A 22,927-nucleotide genomic window follows, 5' to 3' on the forward strand; every position below is an offset into this window, starting at 1 on the left:
GGGTACTATTAATTAGGTTAATGTATTTTACTATAATTATATTAAATACATATTATCAGATAATGAAAATTATCTTAGCAACAATATAATATTAATGTATTTAATATTATTACTCTATGGTTTAATGATTATGTTGTTTTGATATTATAATAAGGAAACAATGTCTAAAATTGATACTATTGTATAAAATAGGAAAAAGAAAAAAAAAATATTAATAAATAAAAATTATTTTATTGGAATTAAAATTATGATCCAATAACATGAATAGAAAAGAAATATAGTAAGGATATCAAAACAAAAAAAATTCAGAATAACATATTTTAAAAAAATAACACATTACTGAGTTGGGGAAAATGGTGTAGGATGTAATATTTTAGATTGCATTTCTTTAATTAGTGGAACTGTGTATGCAACACATTCATCCCATCCAGGGGACATCCAAGCAGCTTCTCTAGTTTGTGTACGCACTTCTAAATTTTTATAACCTAAACAATTTGAATAATTAATTTTATTTCATCTATTATTTTTAGCAAAAATACTCACACCAAAAATGATGAACATTGTAAAGACGACCCACTTGAGAGAAGAAGCCTGCAAATGGCTCGTCATTTGAACGCCGGGTGATTGATTGCTCGTGCCCAATTATTACCCACTCAATCATTGTACCTGGTTTCAAACTATAACTACGAATCTCATATATATTGGAACCAGATTTTAATTCAATAGAAGGCCAAAAGCTGAAAGCTAACAAGTACTGTAGATGCCTTGAACGCAAAAACTGACCACATTGATTGCGTAATTTTGCATATTCCTTAATTAATTTTACCATAAATACATTTTAAAAATTTAATCAAATTAAATTTCAAAAGAAAAAATTTACTTGATTTTGTATTAGAATATTATTGGTTTTATCAATTTCTGCATAACCACCTTGATGCTTCCATAAATGTACATATTGGTCTAGATCACCTACACGTACAGACCAAGAACCAATCAGTTCATACTTTAAATTGGGTATTTTCTGACACAATTGGACCACCTGTTCACTGAAATAATAAAAAAAAGATAAATTGTTAGATACTTATCAATCAAGAAAACATTTTATACTTGATAATTATTCCTTACTAGTTTTTCATATAATTATCAGTGGAATCGGGACGTACATTGTGCGTTTGTAATTCATATATTACTTCTTTGTCAGATAACATGCGTGAGTGTTGCTCTTTAGTTGGTTCTATTCGTCGAACTAGCAACTTTTTTAGCCATCCCTCATTAGTGTTATTTTCCAATTCTTTGTTGTCTTTAAGAGAGGCTGTGTTAAAAGACAAAGATCTGAAAAAAAAAATAATAATGTAATATTAGTGCATCACCAATAATTTATGAATAATTGCTTGGTGTCATCATTATGCCTAAAGATAACGCTGAATTACCTGAATTGAAATGGTACAGTGATCTGTTTTGTACACGAGAGCGTACACTGTTTCAATATGGAATTAAACATTTCGATTTTCGAGTACGGTCGCTTAAAAACGTAGTTAATTGCTATTTGAAAAATAATAGATACCTACAATACTGTCAATTCGTCATGTCCGCCGGCACGTCCAACTCCTCTTGCATCCCAATCAGTGAGCAGTATGCACGACGTCGTGTATATTATCACCGTGTCGTCTTCTTGCGATAACAAAGTTCATGGACTAACAACCATTATTCGTTATCTTTCCATTGCTGATTTACGATATTTCTCAAACGTGACTTACTGACTTACTGATGTGTATTGGACATTGGTACTTAATTTATTGGAGGTGGTACTTATTTTATAATATAGGCCATGGCCCATGACTATTGTTTATTATCAATTCAAAAAGTGTAATTCAGACAATGAAGTGGCACTACCGTGCAAGGACGCCTCATAGGGTAATTTTCAGGGCAGGGACAAAAGTTATAAAATTAAATTTGGTTCAGAAGCTCATTTATAGTGAGTAGGTACTACAATTTTTATTTTTTTACTAGATTAATATGCAAAACCTTTTATTTTTAATTTTTAAAAATTTTGAAGGGTCCACACCCCATGGATCATGGACTATCCCTTGGATAAGTGCTTGACTATATTTAGGTTGGTTCTTCTTGAAAAAGAATAGTGGCGGCGCCAGATAGTTTTATTGAGAGAGGGGCGATACTGGGTGAAATTTTTTTTTTATGGGGCATTTATTTATGGCTACTTGGTAATCGGTAAAAAATGACACGAAAAAAAAACGACTGGTAAAATACAACATGGTAAAAACGTTAATTTTGGTTAAAAGTTATTAAAATAATTGCAGCCATAAATAAAATTATTTTTAAATAATATTTTATATATAAATTCGAATTTTATGTTAATACCTATATTAAATAAGTAATAATATGTAAGTTATATTTGTTAATACAATGATACCTATGGGCTGCGATAAACCAACATTTAAATTATGACTTTGGATGATACGATAAGATTATGATTTATGGAAATAAACTTACTAATTACTATATAACCAATAGTTTGCATATTTGTATAAAACGTTAAACGTCAGTTACATCTTGATCTCGATTTCGATGTGATACATTACAGACATTTTTTTTTTGAAAATAAAGAAATTATTAAATCAAACAAAGGTGTGTTCAAAATTTGTTGGAAAGAATATTCAGTATTCACATATAATGAACATCGAGGACGCAAGCGTAAAGCGATTATTATTGAAATGTCTATTGTAATTTGTAGGTACTCACATAGAATACTATTCGATATCTATGATTTATTTTTATTATTATTAACTTATTTAACTTAACAATTGGCTTATAATAGGTATAATGGTTATTAAACCATTCATTTTTAAATATTGTTTCTTAAAATTATTTTAAATGTCTGGAAGTATTATTAATAAAAATCATTGATTATAGAATAGGTAGCTGAGCTTATTTTAAGAATTTTTTTCTAGGTGGAACTATAAACCATAAGAAAATAATAATAATAATTATGTGCCCCGGAACTTGGGGCATGGGCTATGGGGTACAAGACACATTCATTAACCACAAGGTGGCACTAATTTTTCACTAGATGGTCACCCATGCCACCTAATTTATATGTTAAATATGCTTTGATAGGTAATCTATTCTAATCAACGGTAAAAATATAATATAATTATTATTATATTTCATATCGGTTAGTTGTGGTCATAAATTCATAAGTGATAAGTTATAACACTGAAGTAGTGAGATCTGACTGTCTGAGACAACCATAAACATAAAACAATTAACAATCCTCTATGGATATATCTGTACACAATTTTACGAAATATTGTTATCAAAAACGAAAAACATAATTTTATACATTTTGATTTATTAATTTATTATTATATAATACTATTAGTTATCAATGTTATCATAAACAAAAGTAAAAACGGCGTTCGTTAACAACAACGAAAATAATACTAAGTTTCCTATTGTGCAGTTCTATTGAGCTTACTTTTAACGAGTTTTGACCTTAAAATTGTGTATTATTAATTACACGAGTGAGTTTTCAAATAACTTGTCTTCTCTACATTCGTCGTCTCAATGATGTCTTGTATAGAAGAAGCCGGAAATGAACTGATGCAATTCCTCGTGAATTGTAATCGTTTGTGTATATGAGTTGTATTTGACTCAAATGTGTCCTTAATGAAAATATATTTAATGGAATCTAATACTATTTAGGGATATTATATAATATATAGGTATACGAGTATATACTAGTATACTACTAGTTACTACAATCATACTATTCTCTAATATAACTATGTACTATGCAGTACTATAGACATAAACACTTCAGTATTACTATTTACTCTGATTTTAGGTACTTTGTATTGGATAGGTATGACTTTAGGGTATATACTATATATACATGTATATAATATATTTTATATGCAGTCGTTATTGTGTAATGTAGATTGAATGATGACGAACTGAAGTAATAGGCATTAACAGATATATTTTTCGATGAAAAAGAATTGTTTTTTACAATAAATTGATACACCAAAGTAAAAATGTTGGTACAATATTATACATATAACGATATTATGTTTAATATAATATAGACTATAAAACAAATAGGATTCACCGAACAAGATAATAACTACCATTTTTTAAATGAATGCCCAATATTACAGTGCAATGAGTGTGAAAAACGTCGCAGGTTGTATATACAAGTAATTAGTTTGATTAATATTCTCTTAATGCATTTGCATAATAATATATGTATATACGTTTTCCCACACATATAGGTATTATATACGGTATGTACACCCGTAATATAAATAGATAGGTAAGTATACTCGGCAGGATACAGAATCTTACGGTACATTAAGTTTGAACGAACAACGATTGGCATATCGTTCATCCTCTCTAGCAAGAGATGAATCTTGATTTGGAAAACTGACTTGGTGACTGTACCTAGGTATTTTAAAGACGCAATGCTTTCGTTGGTATTATATATAAAACAACAAAGAGACAGGAATCCGATAATATAATACATTATTTACCTTTTAATGCCGTTCTCACTATATTATTGTTGTAATCTTTGTATTAATTGGAATCTATAAATGTACAATAATAATGTTTGTATCGAACCGGAGAAGTATTTATGCTAAGTTTCCAAATGGTTTTTTTTGATAAAAATATAAAATAAAAACGTATTAGCGTTATTTTTTCAAAATCAAATTTTTCAGTTCCATTAATAAACATATCGCTTTACTCACAATATAAAAAACCAATAATAATATTTTTGTATGACTGATATTATATCACTGATTATATAATGTGCATTTTGAGTAACAGATTTTTTAATATTATATATTAAGAGTAAAACTTCTAACAATGAACATTCATTATATCAACAAGTAATAACATTTTTGAAAATATTTATTTATATCATTGTTTAATCATTCTATAAAAAAATTTTTTGTAAGAAGTTGAAATTAAAATTGTATAATTTTAAAATTCAATTTATAGTTGAACATTTTTAGAATGGTCAATTTTTTAACTAAGGTTAGAGAATGTAATACTTCATATAGGAGGTAGTTCATACTTTAACTAGAAAATCTAAAAAAATATGTGATATAATTTTTTTTTTATATAAATATTTGAATTTCATATTTGTACAGAAATACATAGGTTTATATATATTTTATAATATTAAAACAACCATAAACATTATAATTGATCATTAGTCATTAGTAGAATATTTAAACAACTATTCAGTTTATTATCTTAATAAGAGAAATTGATTCTAATCTGTGGAGTATTTAGGATTTTCACCGCGAAGAGGCTAGAATGAAATGAAACATTTTTGTTGACCACTTTGGGTAGTACTAATAATAGAAATTATAATCATTAAAAAAATTAAGTATATAGATTGTAAAATTACATTTTTTTCTAAAATTTTAAGTAGGTGTAAAAAAATTATTTTATTTTTTTATAGGTTAATCAGTTTTTTAGTTTTACAATAAATAAATAAGTGTTGTAGATCATATAGGATATTTCTAAAAAATGTAGTTATGAGTTATTAGTATTATATATTTATATAATATTAAAAACTGTGTTGTTTTATTTTATAAATTTATGATTTCAACTATTTTGTACTTATGTATCTGAAAATAGAAATACAATTTTGTTTAATATATTTAAATGTTTGTATTAATATTAATATATATTAATATTATTATTAATATTTATTAATATTTATATTTATTTATTGTATTCATACACAATATAATAATGTATAACATTAAGAAACTTGTTACCTAGTGCAGTACCTAGTGCACTGGCAGCACATTTTTGATAGAAGTTGTGTAATTGTACCGGCATACAACTGTTAGATGTCAAAACATTGAAATTTCATAGCAGTTCACGTGTTTGACTTTTTACTAGACAGAACAGTTTCATTGAATATAAGAAACACTTGAATATTTCTAAAAGAGTTATAAATTCTATGTAAGGTATTTGTACATTCCAGTATTTAATTTTGCATATATCTATTACAATAAATAACAAATAAAATGTGGTTGAAGATCCAGCATATTTGAAAAGTATTATACAATTTAATTAGAAAAATAGTATGAATATTTATTTTAACTGTTTAGGTACCTATAATATTATAATAATATATTATATCTTTTCACGTTCTTTCTTTTACTCGCATGCAAAACAATACGCAATAATCGTCTTTCATTGCAAACTTTTTTATCATCATTATTCAAAAGAGTAAAAGATATATATAATTTATACAATATAAAAAAATACATTATGCGTATCGTGTATGTGATGACTGTAATCTTGACTATGTAACAGGCAATGTTAGCACTAGAGTATAGTCACTATTTGCTATTCAGTGACATTTTCCACGAGGTCGGGGGAAATATATTTTATTATTAGTTTAAAATATCACAGACATATTTTAGTATGCCAGAGTGAATTTTCAGACATAGTGACTTTAACTAATTTTTAGACTAGACTACTAGAGGTTGTTGGCCGAATCGTACATCTTTTCCTTTTCAATGTATAATAACTTCCAGAAATTTATTCTTAAAGATGGAAAGTTTTGTAATATTATACGAGTAATAATTTAGTAGCTTTACAAAACTGGCTGCATCGTTTAGGAGTTATATATATATATATTTTGTGACAAATTTTGAAAGTCTTGTATTTTTAATTTACAATTCAAAAGCATTTTTCTTTAGTTTGAACGTTTTAAGAATTAAGATATTAAGAGAATGCCAGCGTAGTATTAGTTATTTCTCTCTAACCCACGCGCAACATAGCAAATTTTAAGTTCACAAAAATGACTATAACCATATTAATTTGTCATATTAGAGTGAAATAACCTATTATAGAATTTAAAGCTAAGAACATTATCGAGGGAATCTAATAAGCTTTTATTATATTTTTATTTTAAAGCAAGTTATAAGTATTTTAAAATTGTAAATTGTTTATACATCTTAAAAAATTCATAACTCGCTTTAAAATAAAAATATAATAAAAGCTTATGAGATTCCCTCGATAATGTTCTTAGCTTTAAATTCTATAATAGGTTATTTCACTTTAATTTGAGAAATTAATATGGTTATAGTCATTTTTGTGAACGTAAAATTTGGATTTGCGATGTTGCGCGTGGGTTAGAGAGAAATAACTAATACTACGCTGGCATCTTCTTAACACAGAATATTAAACATTAAATTAATCTCTAGTATTATCTACGACTATTTATATATAAATATATTCATAATCATTTGAAGATAAGATAACAGGATAAGTGTGTTATTCGATGATCCGTTAACCTGAACAATATTATCGTTGTAATGGATATCTCAATATTTGTACATAAATATTAAATATATATATATATATATATATATCCATGTTAGTTGTAATAACAAATAAGAAATACTATTTAGTATTTAATAAAGCAGATAAAAAAAAATATCTATAAAAAGCTGTTTACAGATAATATACTCATGATATTGATTATATAATCGATTCGATATACCTGTGTGGTTAGTAAGTATTATGTATATAGTATATATTATTGTATATCTACATTAATTATGGAAATATGATGATGCTTTTTGAATTCCTGTAAGTCATTCACGATTATTTTAATAAAACATTATTGGTAAGGTTTTCATTATTCTAGTACCTAACATGTTAAAATGTACGTGGAAATCTGTTCAGTGGCATCATTTGTAAGGAGGAGATACATAATATGGAAATTTGAATCTGTCTGGTTTCATAAGTGGTCCGATGTAAACATGTTTAGTTTTATAATATTTAGGAAATATTATACTATGTACTGAAAAATTATTGTCACAGTAAAAATGTATATTTAATAATTCAAATATATAGAAGCGTAGGTGGTGCCGTGGTGGTTGCTTATATTAAAAGATAACTTAATGTTTGTATGCAAGTATGGTGTTAGTGTATGACATATTGACACGTGTATGCTTGTTATTTAAATTTAAGAGAAAAGTGTGTACTGTATTGTATTATTTATATTCTTCTGTCAAACTGTCAAACTAAAATTATAATTTTTGTAGTGAATACACGTTTGTAAAGATTTGTATGTTTGATGTTTTTATGTAATATAAAATATATAAAACAGCAATTATATCATATTCTTAAATAAATGTATGTTTAAAATTATAATTTTTCCACTCCAACACTAGTAGGTATCGTCTGACACAATACAAATTCTGAGAAATAATATAACCGCACTTAAATGTATTCGTGTTTTGTCAAAAACTTCTAATAATATTTTTAATATGTTTCACTTTTTCTAATTAGTAGTTACCTTATAGCAGTCATGATTATAAGGTGCCACTGTGTAGGCGTTATATTTATTTAGCTACACCGACATATTTTTCGCAAATAAATTAAGCTATTTCGCCTTATACATACCAAATTCATTTGAGATGCCAATTGTAGTATTGCGATAAATATATCAAAATAAGATAGTTTATGAGTGGTTAAAAATGTTGCCTTACCCCTTATTAAAGCTCAAACGATGGTACTGAATCTGTTCCAATTTTATTTATGTGTACTTATATAATACTATAATATACTATTATCTACTATGAATAAATATTTAATTTTTGAAACCACCAAAATAATCATTTAATTTTTATCATAATCACTAATCAGTAAACTATTTGAGAAATATTTCTTATGTTATCATCTCTACAACAAACTGCTGTATTATTTATATGTTTTGTGTTATATATATTATACTTAATTGAGTTCTAATCGAAACGTTTGCAAAGGATTTTTGTACTCACTTTATAAAATTTTGAATAGGTATACTCAATAATATAAGTAATATTATATTATTTTTTAATAAATTAATACTTCTAAAACTGTTCTGGTTTATTTTCCGTCTTAATTCGGTCATCGATTATCACCAACTCATATAATACCTAGCAATAGAATTCCATCAAACTGCTGCAGGGTCTTAAACTTTTAAAATAAACCAACAAAACGTTATGCCATCTTTTTAATATTTCATAATGATAGTTTTGAATTCATAGGTATTATAAGCAAAACGTCCATAAAATAATATATATAATCAAGCAAAAGTTTTGTCGTGCTTTCAAGTACACCAGTACACGATATTTATTAGTGTATTGTAACTTTTGATACGGTATAGTGAGAAGGAAACAACACAAATATAAAGTGTAAAGTTTCACTTTAAAAAACTTGTTGCTCATGAAACTTCAATAGAATTTGGCAACTTTAGGTAACTACCATTAGTTATAATCGAAATTAAATGATTTTTTTGTTTAGAGTACTTTTTTTTATAAACATTTTACTAGATAAATATACTTTTTAAAACGCTTTTAATGGCCATTATTATGAATTGACGAAGTAATATAACGTGTTTATTATTCTTAAATATTATCTTTTATATTTTGGGAGGCATGACTTATAAATATATTATACAATCATTCAGAACAAAATTAATTAATTTATTAATAACTTCTGAGCAGATTTTAGTTCCGAGTGGAGTAATTAATGTATACTTTTAATTAACTTTACAATGATGTGTTAAAAAAATTATTTTTGTGTGCATCATAATTCATCACCTTTTGGAGTGGTAAAAATACTTTAATATTTATCTTTGAGGATGATTTCTGATAGAAAATTGACTATATTTTTTTTATTTAATTATAATTTTAAATTTTAAAAGGCAAACTATTAAGACATGAAAAAATAGTAAATTTGACTTAGTTTGTAATTTTTAGATCAAAAGTAAATAATTCTAAGTACTTTTCAAAATAATTGAGTAAAAAAAAAATGTTACGGGAAAATCGGGAAAAATGTATGCAACAATTTAAAGGTTTGGTCATAATCCATTTGTTGTAATAATACGAATTACCGAAAACACTTGACAGCTTTGCCAAATATTTATATAAGTATTTTTTAGAAATAATAAAATTTAAACTTAAATTTATTTTGGGTTTTCTTAACTTAATTATAGACTTGTTTGTATTTTTTTTTAGTTTTTTTGTTGATTTATGTTAATATATATTTTTACGGTCAAACAACTTAATTATTGAATATTTAAGATTGTTCATAACTTTTGTTTATACAAAAAAAAAAATGAAAAATATGGTAATTAACATTATTTATAAGAATTTAAAGTTTAAATGTTGATAGTTTAAATCTCTAAAATATAACATCAATATACCTATTATTTCTTTAATTTCACAGTTGAATGAGTAAAATGTGTGCGAGTACTAAGTTTATACTCAATACTTTTTCTATGTAGACAAATTATTAAAAACAATTAGTTTTTATTAATATACGAATTTATGTATTTTGTTAATGATATTGTTAAATGAAATTGTATCTGTATGCATTGACTTAAAACACCTATGTGTCATATACTCACATGACACATAATATTATGTTATTTTGATATGTTATACGTAATAGTCTTTTTAATAATAATATTTATATTAATTATCATTAAGTGTGTTATTCTAGTTAATAATTTCAGCTCTTACTAAAATACTGAATATAATTTAGATTTAGGGAAGATGAAGTTAAAAAAAATGTTAATTTATCGCTGTGTCTGACAACATAGATTAACATTTTCGTTGCAACTGCGATTTTATATGAAACAATGTATTAATCCTTAATATGATTTTTTTTTCGAAATAATTATATTTTTTCGATAGGATTAAACATTTAATTTTTGTAATCCTTTATATATTCATGACATTTGCCAAACGATTATGTGACACAGAAACTTATGATTGATTATTAGACTCAACGAATAAATATTAATGACCCTTGATAAAAAAAATTAACGTGCACTATATGATAATTGATAATTACGAAATCTTATAAATTATTAATTTTTTTCATTAACATTAATGTCCGGCGGTCATAATTGGTTTTAGTAACACAAAAACGGATAGACCTAAATTCAGTAATTCGCTCTCATCTGTCATCACCATTTAAAAATGTTGTCATACAACAATAAGTTATGTGATGAAGTGTTTAGTTACCCTTACACAATATATTTTTTTTTTTTTTTGGAACAAAAAATTTAATATAATTCAGTGATAGTACTGATAGTAGGTATTATATATTTTGTTTATCAATTGTAATTGGACTTAAATAAATATTTTATTTTTAAACTTTTATTTTAATTAAATCTATCAATTATTAAGCTGTTAAAAAAATAGTCGTATAGCATCTAATATAAAATCTGAAAGAATTTTTTTAAACGAGTAAAATGTTAATACATATTGTAAGGTATAATATAATAATGTATATATTTTATGTGTGACGGCGCTAAAATTCACGTTTTGAATTTAATGGACAAAATTATTAATTATTAGTTATTACTATTCTAAACTTCGATTACACTGCAATATTGTATGTATACATTGACGTTCTATAATGATTGAGTATAGTCGTATAGATATCACGTACAATTCGTTTATGTACTTAAAAATTATTTTGATTTGTCAATAACATGTTTACAAGTAGAAGTATAAAGAAGAATATAGAAGTATAAAACGGCGTTTGGGTGAATTTTTTTTTATTATTTGAGAACTAACTTCAGCTATTAAGGGTCATTAGTGTTACATAACACAATTGTAATTTACAGTATTGTTTTGATTGTATGTATGGAAGATTACACTGATTAGAGTTACTTATAATTTTTTTTGTGGATAATTTTTGGGATTTTTCTTAGAAAATTATTTAAATCTGTAATATTTTGTCTACGATTTGATCCAAGTGATGAGTGCAGACTATAAACAATATTTTGTTAAATTCAGTCGTTACGTATATAATAACGTTTATATTATTATATAATTATATAGCCATATAGGTATATTACAATTACATTACAATCATTACACATATAATATATTAATTGTTAAGTAAAAAAAATTGATTATTAAACTTATATCTAACAGTGAATATGTGATACCGCATAATGAGCATAAGAAATGTGTATAGTACAGAATGAAGAAAATCAAAAAAATAAATATCGATAGGTTAAATGCCAATGGAAGAAATATCGATGGGCTTGAATTAATACATGTACAGATTACAGTCTATAGATAAAAAAACACTTTTACGAACTTTAATATCTAAATTGAAAAATTAATTATAATATAACTGAATTACCAATCAGAACTATTTATCATAAAATATTAAAGCGCTGAGAATCAAAAAAATATATATGATTATATATTTTTACATCTTTGTATAATTTACATTCATAAATATCAATGAAGTATCAAATTATTATAAATAAATTCTTATGAGTTTCATAATATATATATAATATAATATAATTATTATGTATGAATACACATTTCTATTTTGTTAAACAGAGACAAAATATACTTTAACTTTATTTTTACGCACTATTAAAAACAACTTGTATATTTAATCTGTTTATTCAGATTTAATCATTTTTATTAGAATATAAAACCGAATTTATAAATATATATTTATTATAATAACGGTTTGTGTCGACACATTATATATTTATGACGCCTTGTCAATATCTTAAGATTTATTTTTATATTGTGACTATAATTATTATTCAAAATAACATGTTAAGTCAGGCACATAAAATAGTCTCGTGGGAGGCTGATAAAAATAATAGTGAATATAAATACTAAATACTAAATACAAGTATACAATAAAGTACAACTATAAAAGGTGAAAATTCAAACCCAGTTTTATTGTAATACTCATTTTACGTATAGACGGTAAATATTAAAAACGTTCCTACATATTTTTTAGAAATCCAATTTAATAAATATTTTATAAGATGATTCGATTGTTTATACGGGGAGAATGTTAAAAACATCGTAATCAGCAGTTCAGCACTTAGTCTTTTGGTTGATATACGCACTTGATAAACGTAAACTGTTTAGAAGTTATTCAATTTAAACCTAAAAAAAACTGAGTAGCACGCTCTGCTTTATAGTAAGTTTTAAACGTAAGTACCAACACAAGTTATGCGAGGTGGAGGTACATAATGGATTATACAATATGCTCAACGTGATTGGCTTAATAAAATAAAACCGAAGAAATCGTTCTGTTGATTAATCTTTATAGTGTGTATTTCGTCATTGAATACGAAAAATGATTTCGAGATGGCGTATTATCTTCAATTTATAAGGATATTTTATAACTTACTTATATAACTTTAGGTAAATTATTTTGTATGTAAATAATGCGATAAGTTGAATTAATTTTTGCCAAAGCATTGCAGATATTATATCTTACATTAAGAAGAAGTTTCACACGCATGTGTTGTCTCCGTCTTACAAACATGTAACATAACAAAATTGCGTTTAGAAGAACGAATTTTGTGTTATTAGCTTTAATATTATAGTTAATATTGACTTATTTTACATTTATTATCAAAGTTAAAGGTAAGAATATTATCTGTACTTATGCGTTTGCTTTTTTTGGTATTTTAATTTTTAATCGAGATATGAGTTTTTAAAAGAAAATAGTCATATCTAGTTTAGAAATATGAACAACATTTCGATTGTTTGACAGTTGAAACAATAGTAGTCTATGTCAGACTTGGATTTTACGCAGTATCTGAAATGATATTTATGCGTATAATATAAGCCATCATACAATGGGTGATCTGAATTTTTTGAGATTTCATCGTATAAAACTATAAAATGTTGAATTTTCCAAGAAAATACTAAATAGATGGTGACATGGTGTTGAGTTTAGATACGTCTCCTAGACACTAGATTCTAGAATACTTAACATCGGTATACACGATTAATAACGATCAATTATCATTAGTACTTTTTTTTAAATAAAGTGTTAGTATTGTATTTTTGTTTTTTTTTATATATGTATAATTGATCGGTGTATACGATATTGCTTTGGTCTGCTATTCTATCGTAGATTTGTAGTAAATGCAATATTAGCCAGAATTCACCTTTGACAGAAAATTATCTAATCAAATCATTTTTTATTACATAAAAGTATAAGATATAGATTTTGATCATAATATAATATACATAAATAAATATTAAATGCTTTTTCTAAAAAAAGAAATAAAAAAAACGAGTGCCATGTCAATAAATTATCTTTACCTACATCTTGATTTGATTTTAATCTAAATTCTGAAATAGTTTTAAAAGTATCTATTTTTAGGGGATAACATTATAGCCGAAACTAAATTAAACCTATAATCTTTTAAAGTGTTGTAATTATTACCAGTTAAAAGGTGTTTGTATTTTTTGTTTGCAGAAGGTACATATTACATTCCGTTAAATTACATAAAGAGGTACGCCTACTTTATACATTAATAAACAACTTACGAGAAAAGTAGTAAATCAGAATTTTAAATTAATGTTTACTTGGAGTGTCTAAATGTGATTAAAATACGTTATTGTATTTAAAACTAATTTGAATTTGAAAATGAGTTTAAATATCTGTAATAGTAATTCTCTTTACTTCAAAGTGAAGATTAAATATTAGATTAAATATTATGATGGGTATTAAACTCAAATCTCATTTATATATTATGTATTATTGAAATGTTTAAAGAAATAAAAATAATTTCGGTTAAGATGTTAAGCATAGTAAGTACATCCAGTATCCAGACCTCCGAAATAAGGTTTATAAAAGACAAAAATATTATAATTAACATTTGGCGTATAAGTGTTTTAAATACACTATTAAATCAATTTTACCTTTATTAAAATAAATTCAAATACATAGAAAACCGTCAAAAATTATCTGTTGTAATATTTTATTTATGTCATAAATTTATTTTGTAAATAAAATTATATTATTGGGTACTTTTATGTTTCTATAAAAGAACATTTTTTACAATAGTTTCTATATTTTTGATTTAAGAAGAAAATTATATATTAATTCTAAAACGATATTATTTTGTTTTCAAAATATAGTCACTGATATCAAGGAGTTTGAATGGTGTTGTATGAGTGAAATGGTTTAACAATAAGATTGTGGTTTTTTTTTTAAAATACATTTTGGTTCTTTTTAAGTTATTTACTGCAGGTATTTGAAATATTTGACTTTTTAATTTTTGTTTATTTATATTGATAAAATTATTGATAAACGATCACAAATCTTGAAAAAGTTTACAATACAACATTGAAAATACATAAATATAGTTTTTTTATGTACCTACATTTTAAGTATAATTTTGACTTTCATCAAAATGGATATTTAAATGAAAATTAAAAATTATAGTTATTTTGTTGTTACTACTTGTAGTTGAGTAATTCAAAAGATATTTACTCTAATAGCACTATTGTAATAATTATATGTGGAATTATTTCACAGTAAATGTAAATATTATATAATCATTTTTTTACACAAAATTATATTTAAAAATATTTAGACTATTTTAAGTAATATATTATATAATATATTTGTAGGCCCATGCACAATTGCAATTTTAAACTTTTTTAATTATTGTTTTTGATATAAATGTTGATCAAAATGTTGTTTTCTCTAACAAAGTTCGGAAATGTGTACAATATTCTTCTATACGTTTTTTGAATAGTAATTCACATAAACACAAATAGCCACAATTTTTTTATATGCGCTTGTAGTTGATATTTTGACATGTTTGTATTTAAACCAAAAATAACGATGTTTTTATTTAACGATTTAAGTTATCTTATTGTAATTTAAAAAGATATTAACCATAGAGTTTGAAACTGTTTACACTTTGGTTAGTTATTAACTAAACTAATTTATTTTAAAATATCATAAATAAATAATAGTATTATATAAATATGAGCCGACATACTACATATCGTCTCTGCTCAGAATCGTTTTTGATATTCTAATCTTATACCTAACGGCTAACCTTATAATTTTAATTTAAATGACATTTTACTTATCTATAACATTGATTTACTCAATAATAAAAGTACATTTCAAAACCGACTATACAGTGAAATGAGTTTTCCAGTTTGTATTATTTTAATTTTATGTTTTGTATAAACATTAATTTTTATAATGACTATTGTTTTAACAGACATATAATTAGAGATAACGTCCTATTATTACTATAAATGCTTAGTTTGTAATAATATTATTAATTAATATAAGTATAGTAATTCATATTGTTTATTGATGTGTTAACGTTAAAATAAATATGATTTTATTATGCGATATTCAAATTATTATTAGAAGATTTAAAAAATATGTTAACGTTGAAAAAACAACAGATTTTATTAAATACATGCAATTCCATAATAATAATAATAATAATAATAATAATAACGATGTCGTATTTGCGTGTAAATTGGATTGTCTGACGAATTTAAATAAAACGCAAATCTATAAGAGAGGGACATTATCCCGATAGGCGATTACTCGGAATAATAGTTTTTGTAATCGAAATAATAGTATTTGACAACGATAAAATAAATATTGGTAGCAGTAACGGAGTAAAAAAAAAAAAAAAAATACTAACCAGTCAAAATTTTCCGGCGTTTTTGATAACGGGCCGCGACACAAATTCTAATAATAATATCGAACACAGAACAAAGAAATGAATAAAAAATAATTTGCAGTCATGTGGGTTATGTGTATGCAATATAATTCGTAGGTATTTGTGTATTATAATTAGAGTGATTACTATGCACGCCGTAAATAATAAGTACCTGTAGAAGTTTGCGCTGCAACATAACCACAAGCCATCATATTGCATTGAAAAAAAATAAATAGGATTGAAAAATATTTTCCGAAGACCGTTAGCCCGTATATGTGGTAAGTACGGTTTTATCTTGTATTTGCACGCCCACATGATCCGACCGTGGCACGCGATGGACAATACGTCAGCAGGTTTACAATAGTATCTATCTTACGTCTGCAATATGTTTTATGATATATCTTTGTGAATAAATTGTCACAAGCCACATTAGGTACGTTTTGAAAAATATCTATTTATCTATATTATATAAATAAATATTACATATGCGCATAAGGCACAACAGAGTTCATTGTCTAGGTATATAATTTTCCCTCGCCATGCACGAGCTTTTTTACGAATTATTTTACGTGTCGACAATTTACTATATAACTGAATATTTAAGATATTTAGGATGAGTATTCGCAATAACACAAATGTTTTAGAAGTATTCCTTGGTTTTGGGTTTTTACAATATAAATTCCTTAATAATATTTTCCTTTAAGAGGTGTTCAGCAAAATCGTGATTAATTTCATAATACCTAGTTGTTTTGTAATTTTCAAGTTATTGACGATACAAATATAACGTGCGCATTATATAAGAAAATGTTGTAAGTCATTCCTCCTTCTTGTCTATAGCGTGTGTTTGATAAAATATAAACATGATATAAAATTGAATTTTGTGACAAATATATTGTTTTATAATATTTTTTTTGTTATATTTCATTATTTTATATAATTAATATACTTACATAACATAATTTAAGATTTGAAATTAACTAAGAACTTAAGCAGGTATTTTATTAATATACACGCAATTACGAATATTTATTTTTACATAAATAAGTTACTCGCTGAGACTATGATTCAATCATTGCTATATTTTTCTGCTTTAAAAAAATTCCTGATGAGGGTTTGGTATCCATCCATTTATGGTTTTAATTAAGTTTATTGGTTAAATTATTTTGGAAAAGATTTATTAGAGACTAATATGATATTATAATTGGACAAAGTCTATTTTGATCAGAAAATTTGAGACTCAAATTATTGGTATCGAAGAATAATTTAATAACGCACAATATATTCCTGAAATAGTTAATTTAGTAATAAATTCTATGAACCTATTCCTTTGCTTGTCTAGTATTTTGACCAAAATATTTGGTGATGAGTAAAAAAGCACATTAAGTAGTTGGACTGAGAGTAATTTTAATAATCTAAAAAATATAGAATATTCAAGAATGACATACCAATTAGAGTTTATAATTTTATTAAAAGATTAGTTAATTATATTATTGGAATGATCATCTTATTTTATAGTCAAAAAAATATGCATCAACAATAATTTATGATGACACTTTGATTAAAAATGATGTAATTGAAAGCGATGTAGTTTTGTGTGTTACTATACTCGTAGACACATATAGTGAAGAGGAATATGGAGAGCTCAAAACAAGTTTTCTATGTAATAATACAATAGAATTACACAAAGAAGTAACTACAGTTAAAAAATGGAAAATACTAGGATTGAAACCAATTTCTTGTTTGTCAAAATCGTTTTTGGAAAAGCAACCAAGATTTGAGAGTATTAAATTAAATTAAAGAGGACTTATATATGAAATAGCGTTTCCAGCTTCAATAATAACCCTTTATTCGTAACAGGTCATGATTAAGATTTATTAAGTAATATAAATGTACCGCCGACTTGTTATTATCTGTATTAACTGTTGCTGCGGCAGAAGGTAGACACTACTTAACTACTATACATTTTTATACAACACAATAAATAAAATTGATAAATTTGTATTTAAGAGTTGATTGAAAATATTATACTTTATTTGATACAAACGGCACAGCAGCTTCGACGTGTCAAAAATTGATTGAAGAACTGCCTTCATTTAAATGGTTTTATCGCTGTAAAAATAATTTATGTTTTAATCCGGAAAGAAATTGTGAAGGAGCTGTTTTTTTTCTTATCTGTGATCGATGAAAAAATTGATTTATAACAAGAAATAGACATCTTTTTTATGCCTTTAACAAATTTATATGTGGCTATGATTTGTTACTATTAAAGAGAAATAACACTAAAAACAATTAATCATATAATTGTGAAACTTTTTTTTATTATCTAAAGGTATATAATTAATTAAATATTAATCTATTAGTTGATATATATATTAGTTGATGTATATTCAATTTATGAAACTAAATTACTATTATCGAAGCCATTTAATAAATATACGTATGTATGTTTGTATGTAATATTATACTAATTTTTGTAGAAACAATTTTAATGCTAAATGTTTTTCCATTTGTTTCATATACCAACTAAATAACATGCATATTGTTTACAGACCTACGAAATCAACTAGTTTCAATAATATGTCAGAAGTACATAATATGAAACAGAATCACGTATATAAAGTTAGACGGAAACTTAATGAATAAATACTCTATTAAAGTTCTCATGATGTTGATTTTAAATTACAAAGTACTATAATATTTAGCGGTTCCTGTAAAAAAATATACAATAACCCAATTTTCTAGTTTTTTGTCAAATTATTTGAGGTCAAATTAAATTTGGGAATGCTATGATAACACTAAGGATTATATTTTCAGGAAAAATTGAAACCGAAATGTTAACGTAGAATTTTTATTTATTTTATATAAAGATTTTAATATTTTTTTCCTTATTATAGCCTTTTACATTAAATATAGGGAGATTTTATATTTTTATCTTGCTATTGTTTTAATTATTTACTTTTAAACCATGTTATATAAGACACAGTACGCAAACTAGTCAACATAAAAAAAAAATTAATTGTTAAATATATCAAAAATCCACTCATCACTGCATCACTTCATCAGGGTTCTATTATAGTTTGAATTATTATAAAATAATTGATAAAAATAACATAACTACACAATGTTACTACATTTATCACATTTCATATTTGTTTATTGTTTATCGTTAATATACAATAACAATATTAAGTAGGCACATATTTATTTTTCAGTTCTTAAATTTGGCTAATATGTAATGATAAAGTAGCATTCATGTATTAACGACCCATAAAACATTTAAGCCAATTAAGTATATGGGATATTATTATATTCTTAAAATAAATTGATCCATGCATGGCTGTTTTCAAATTAAATATTTATCCAAAAATTAACTTTTTTGTTCCATTTCATGAGCTTTTTCGTAATATAAAAACAATATAATAATATTGTATAATATTTACAACTTATTAACATAGCGCAGAAAATATTGAATGATTTAGATATAGATGTACTAATTATTTTATACAATACAATAATAAACTTGATATGAATATTATAAAGTAATATAAATACTTTAGTAAAACATCATGTATTTATAATTAAAAAAATATAATTTTACTTTACTTTATTTTCTTTTCTGATGCTTAGGTTTTGTTTATTATTTAATTATGACCTAGGTAATTAAGTAGGTATTTATTGAGTAAAGATGATAAATGTAATTTTATTCATTATCAAGAAAGTGAATTTAGAATTTGATAGTTGAGTAAAAACTGTATTAAAATTGACGAATCGCTTACTATTTTTCTAGTTTGCGTTGAAGTTGACATTTTGAATTCATAGTGGTCAGTTGGCTTATCTTGTTATAGGGAAATATTTATTTGGGGGTTAAGTCTTAAGTTGAGATTATAAATTCTAATTTTGTGTCCACAAATTATTACAAATCGGTTACTATATTAGAAAAAAAAAATGCACAACAATATTTCATTTTCAGGGTGCTCAGCTGATGGACCTAAATAGTATTTTGTTGATATGATTTATGTCTGTAGGACAATATATAGTCTAGTTCTGGAATTAAACGAGTTGTTTGTGATGGTATACCTATTTTCGTGCCAATCGTGCGATAGTAAAATTAAACGTTTTACGATGATTGTGTAATACGAAATACAATTATGATGCGTTGAAATATTTAGTATTTAGCCATGAAAACTAATTAATAGTGAACTAATAGCGATCGAGCACTATTGATAAGCTGTATTGTTTACTGTTATTTACCCGGGTTGTTTATATTTGAGCTGGAAAGACGTTAATTTTAGGATTTGAATACAATCAATGATTACTACAAAATACTAAATATACTAATATATACGTGTATATTAGAGTAAATCGAGTAAATAAATGAGTTTCGGAGGAAAATCACGTATTTGGTATATTACCTTGAAAGACACAGCTATACTTTACCTAAACAAAACTGTTAGAACACAACGCTGTCAAAGGTTATTATTAAAAGTAAGTAAAATATTATATAGATAGATATAAGATTATATTCTTTACAATATAATATGTAGTGAAATACCTAGTGAAATGAAACTGCTACAGTTGTTTACGACTGTGTATAATGACGTTTATATTATTTTTGGTATGTGAGTTATTAATGCCAACAACGGATAAAAGCTTCATAATGTTAAATTAAAAAGACAAATAAATAATCTATAAAAATATAATCTTATAAAATATAATAGTAACTTATTTATATAGTATACAATAGTAAATTATATTTCTTAGGTAAAATAGATTTTGTCCGTTTTACTTTTGTTATGTTGATAATATTAATAATTTTGTAAATCGTCAATATTCGAATTTACTTAAAGCCTTATTTCGCTGATAATTTTACAAATAAAATAAACAAAAACTTGAATGTTGATTTTGTAAGTAATATATTATTAATAATTGATATGTACATAGTATATGTAAGGTATAATAGGTATATATTTAACGAATGTAAGTAATCGTATTTTTTTTTTAAATATTTAAGACGCATTTGTATATAATCAGCCCTAAAGTTGAATTGAACACTGAACGAAACTAAAGTAGGTGCGTATCATAGTTAAATATAAAATCATCAATAATTTATTAACTAATACTTACTAAAGGTACTATTTTTATGTTACGTTTAAAAAATAATAAATAATTCATAAGACTTCATTTTCAATCTTTATTAATTTGGACGTTTGGTTTTTGGTACTGAGAAATAAGTATAAAAATAAACAACTCGCAGACACTTGTATAAATCTAACCTGTAGAAATGCGTCTATTGACTGTCGTCTTCAATTTTAAAATATTTACGAAGAATCGTAAACAAAAAAAAAAAAAACTTGGAAAGTATATATTGTATAATATAGAGAGTATTTGTAAAATAGAGAATTTAAAGAAGGTATAGATATATATTTTATTTATTGTTAAAATATATGTATTCATAGTTCACTCTATTAGATTAAATTTGATATTAGGTATTCAAAAAAATTTAAAAGCATAATTAATTTACTCTTAAATATCTAAACAAAACAAGTTATAAAAATTATAATTTATAGTTGCTATATTAGAAATAGGTATATATAGCAAGCAAACATTTACTTAAACATCTATTCAATTAAATCTTAACTATAATTAATGTTATATTGTTATAATTCAGATTTTATATTTTATCACATCAAATATTTTTATGTTTTTAGATGTTGAAAAAATTCAAGGACCTTGTCAACATCAAAGTAATCAGTTATCGTGGAAAGTGATCTGTACATGGTTGTCTGCAAATGTAATAAAACTTACTAATTAAGTTTTTAAAAAATTGTTTTAACCTTGTAGTTGATTATACGTTATAACTAGGTAAATTAATCTAATGTATTTTAATAAAATACCTTAGGTATCGTCTAAAATGTATACTTAATTATTTTTAAAAATGTTCAATGTTTTCATAATAAAATGCTATAAAATTTGAAATTAACTGAACAAAACATTGTAGAATAATAAAGCTTAATTGAATAATTCACTTATTTAAATTCTCACAAATATATTAAATTATAAGTTTTTTAACTTATTAAAAAATAGAAAATAAAACTTCTTAATACTATTATGCCAATACTTTTCAAACGATAATTATCAAACTAGGTAGAACCAAATACTATAGATTTTACTTTGTTCGATTTTTTAATAAAATTATATTAAATCCTTATATTTTATAAACTAAAAATATTTATAGACCGATAAAGTATATATCATAATATATAAATTATACAATAAACAACAATACACATCTATCTGATTTTTAAATTATAATTATTCTATAAATGTCATATCAATCAAAACTTGAATTTAATGATTAATTTTTATGAATTTTCGTTTGAATTA

At 24.5% G+C, this 22,927-nt stretch overlaps 1 protein-coding gene across 1 annotated transcript; it reads right to left on the bottom strand.

Annotated features, from left to right (window-relative positions):
- Window positions 1-336: 336 nt before the first annotated feature.
- Window positions 337-1,644, bottom strand: LOC113557377 (protein NipSnap-like). The gene is given in 7 exon segments (XM_026962859.2): window positions 337-485; window positions 544-619; window positions 621-649; window positions 652-811; window positions 881-1,046; window positions 1,126-1,332; window positions 1,431-1,644. Coding segments are annotated over 7 exon segments (858 nt in total). The 5' UTR covers window positions 1,502-1,644.
- Between the last annotated feature and the right edge of the window lie 21,283 nt (window positions 1,645-22,927).

The sequence above is a fragment of the Rhopalosiphum maidis genome, chromosome 1, assembly GCF_003676215.2.
Source record: "Rhopalosiphum maidis isolate BTI-1 chromosome 1, ASM367621v3, whole genome shotgun sequence".
NCBI lineage: Eukaryota > Metazoa > Arthropoda > Insecta > Hemiptera > Aphididae > Rhopalosiphum > Rhopalosiphum maidis.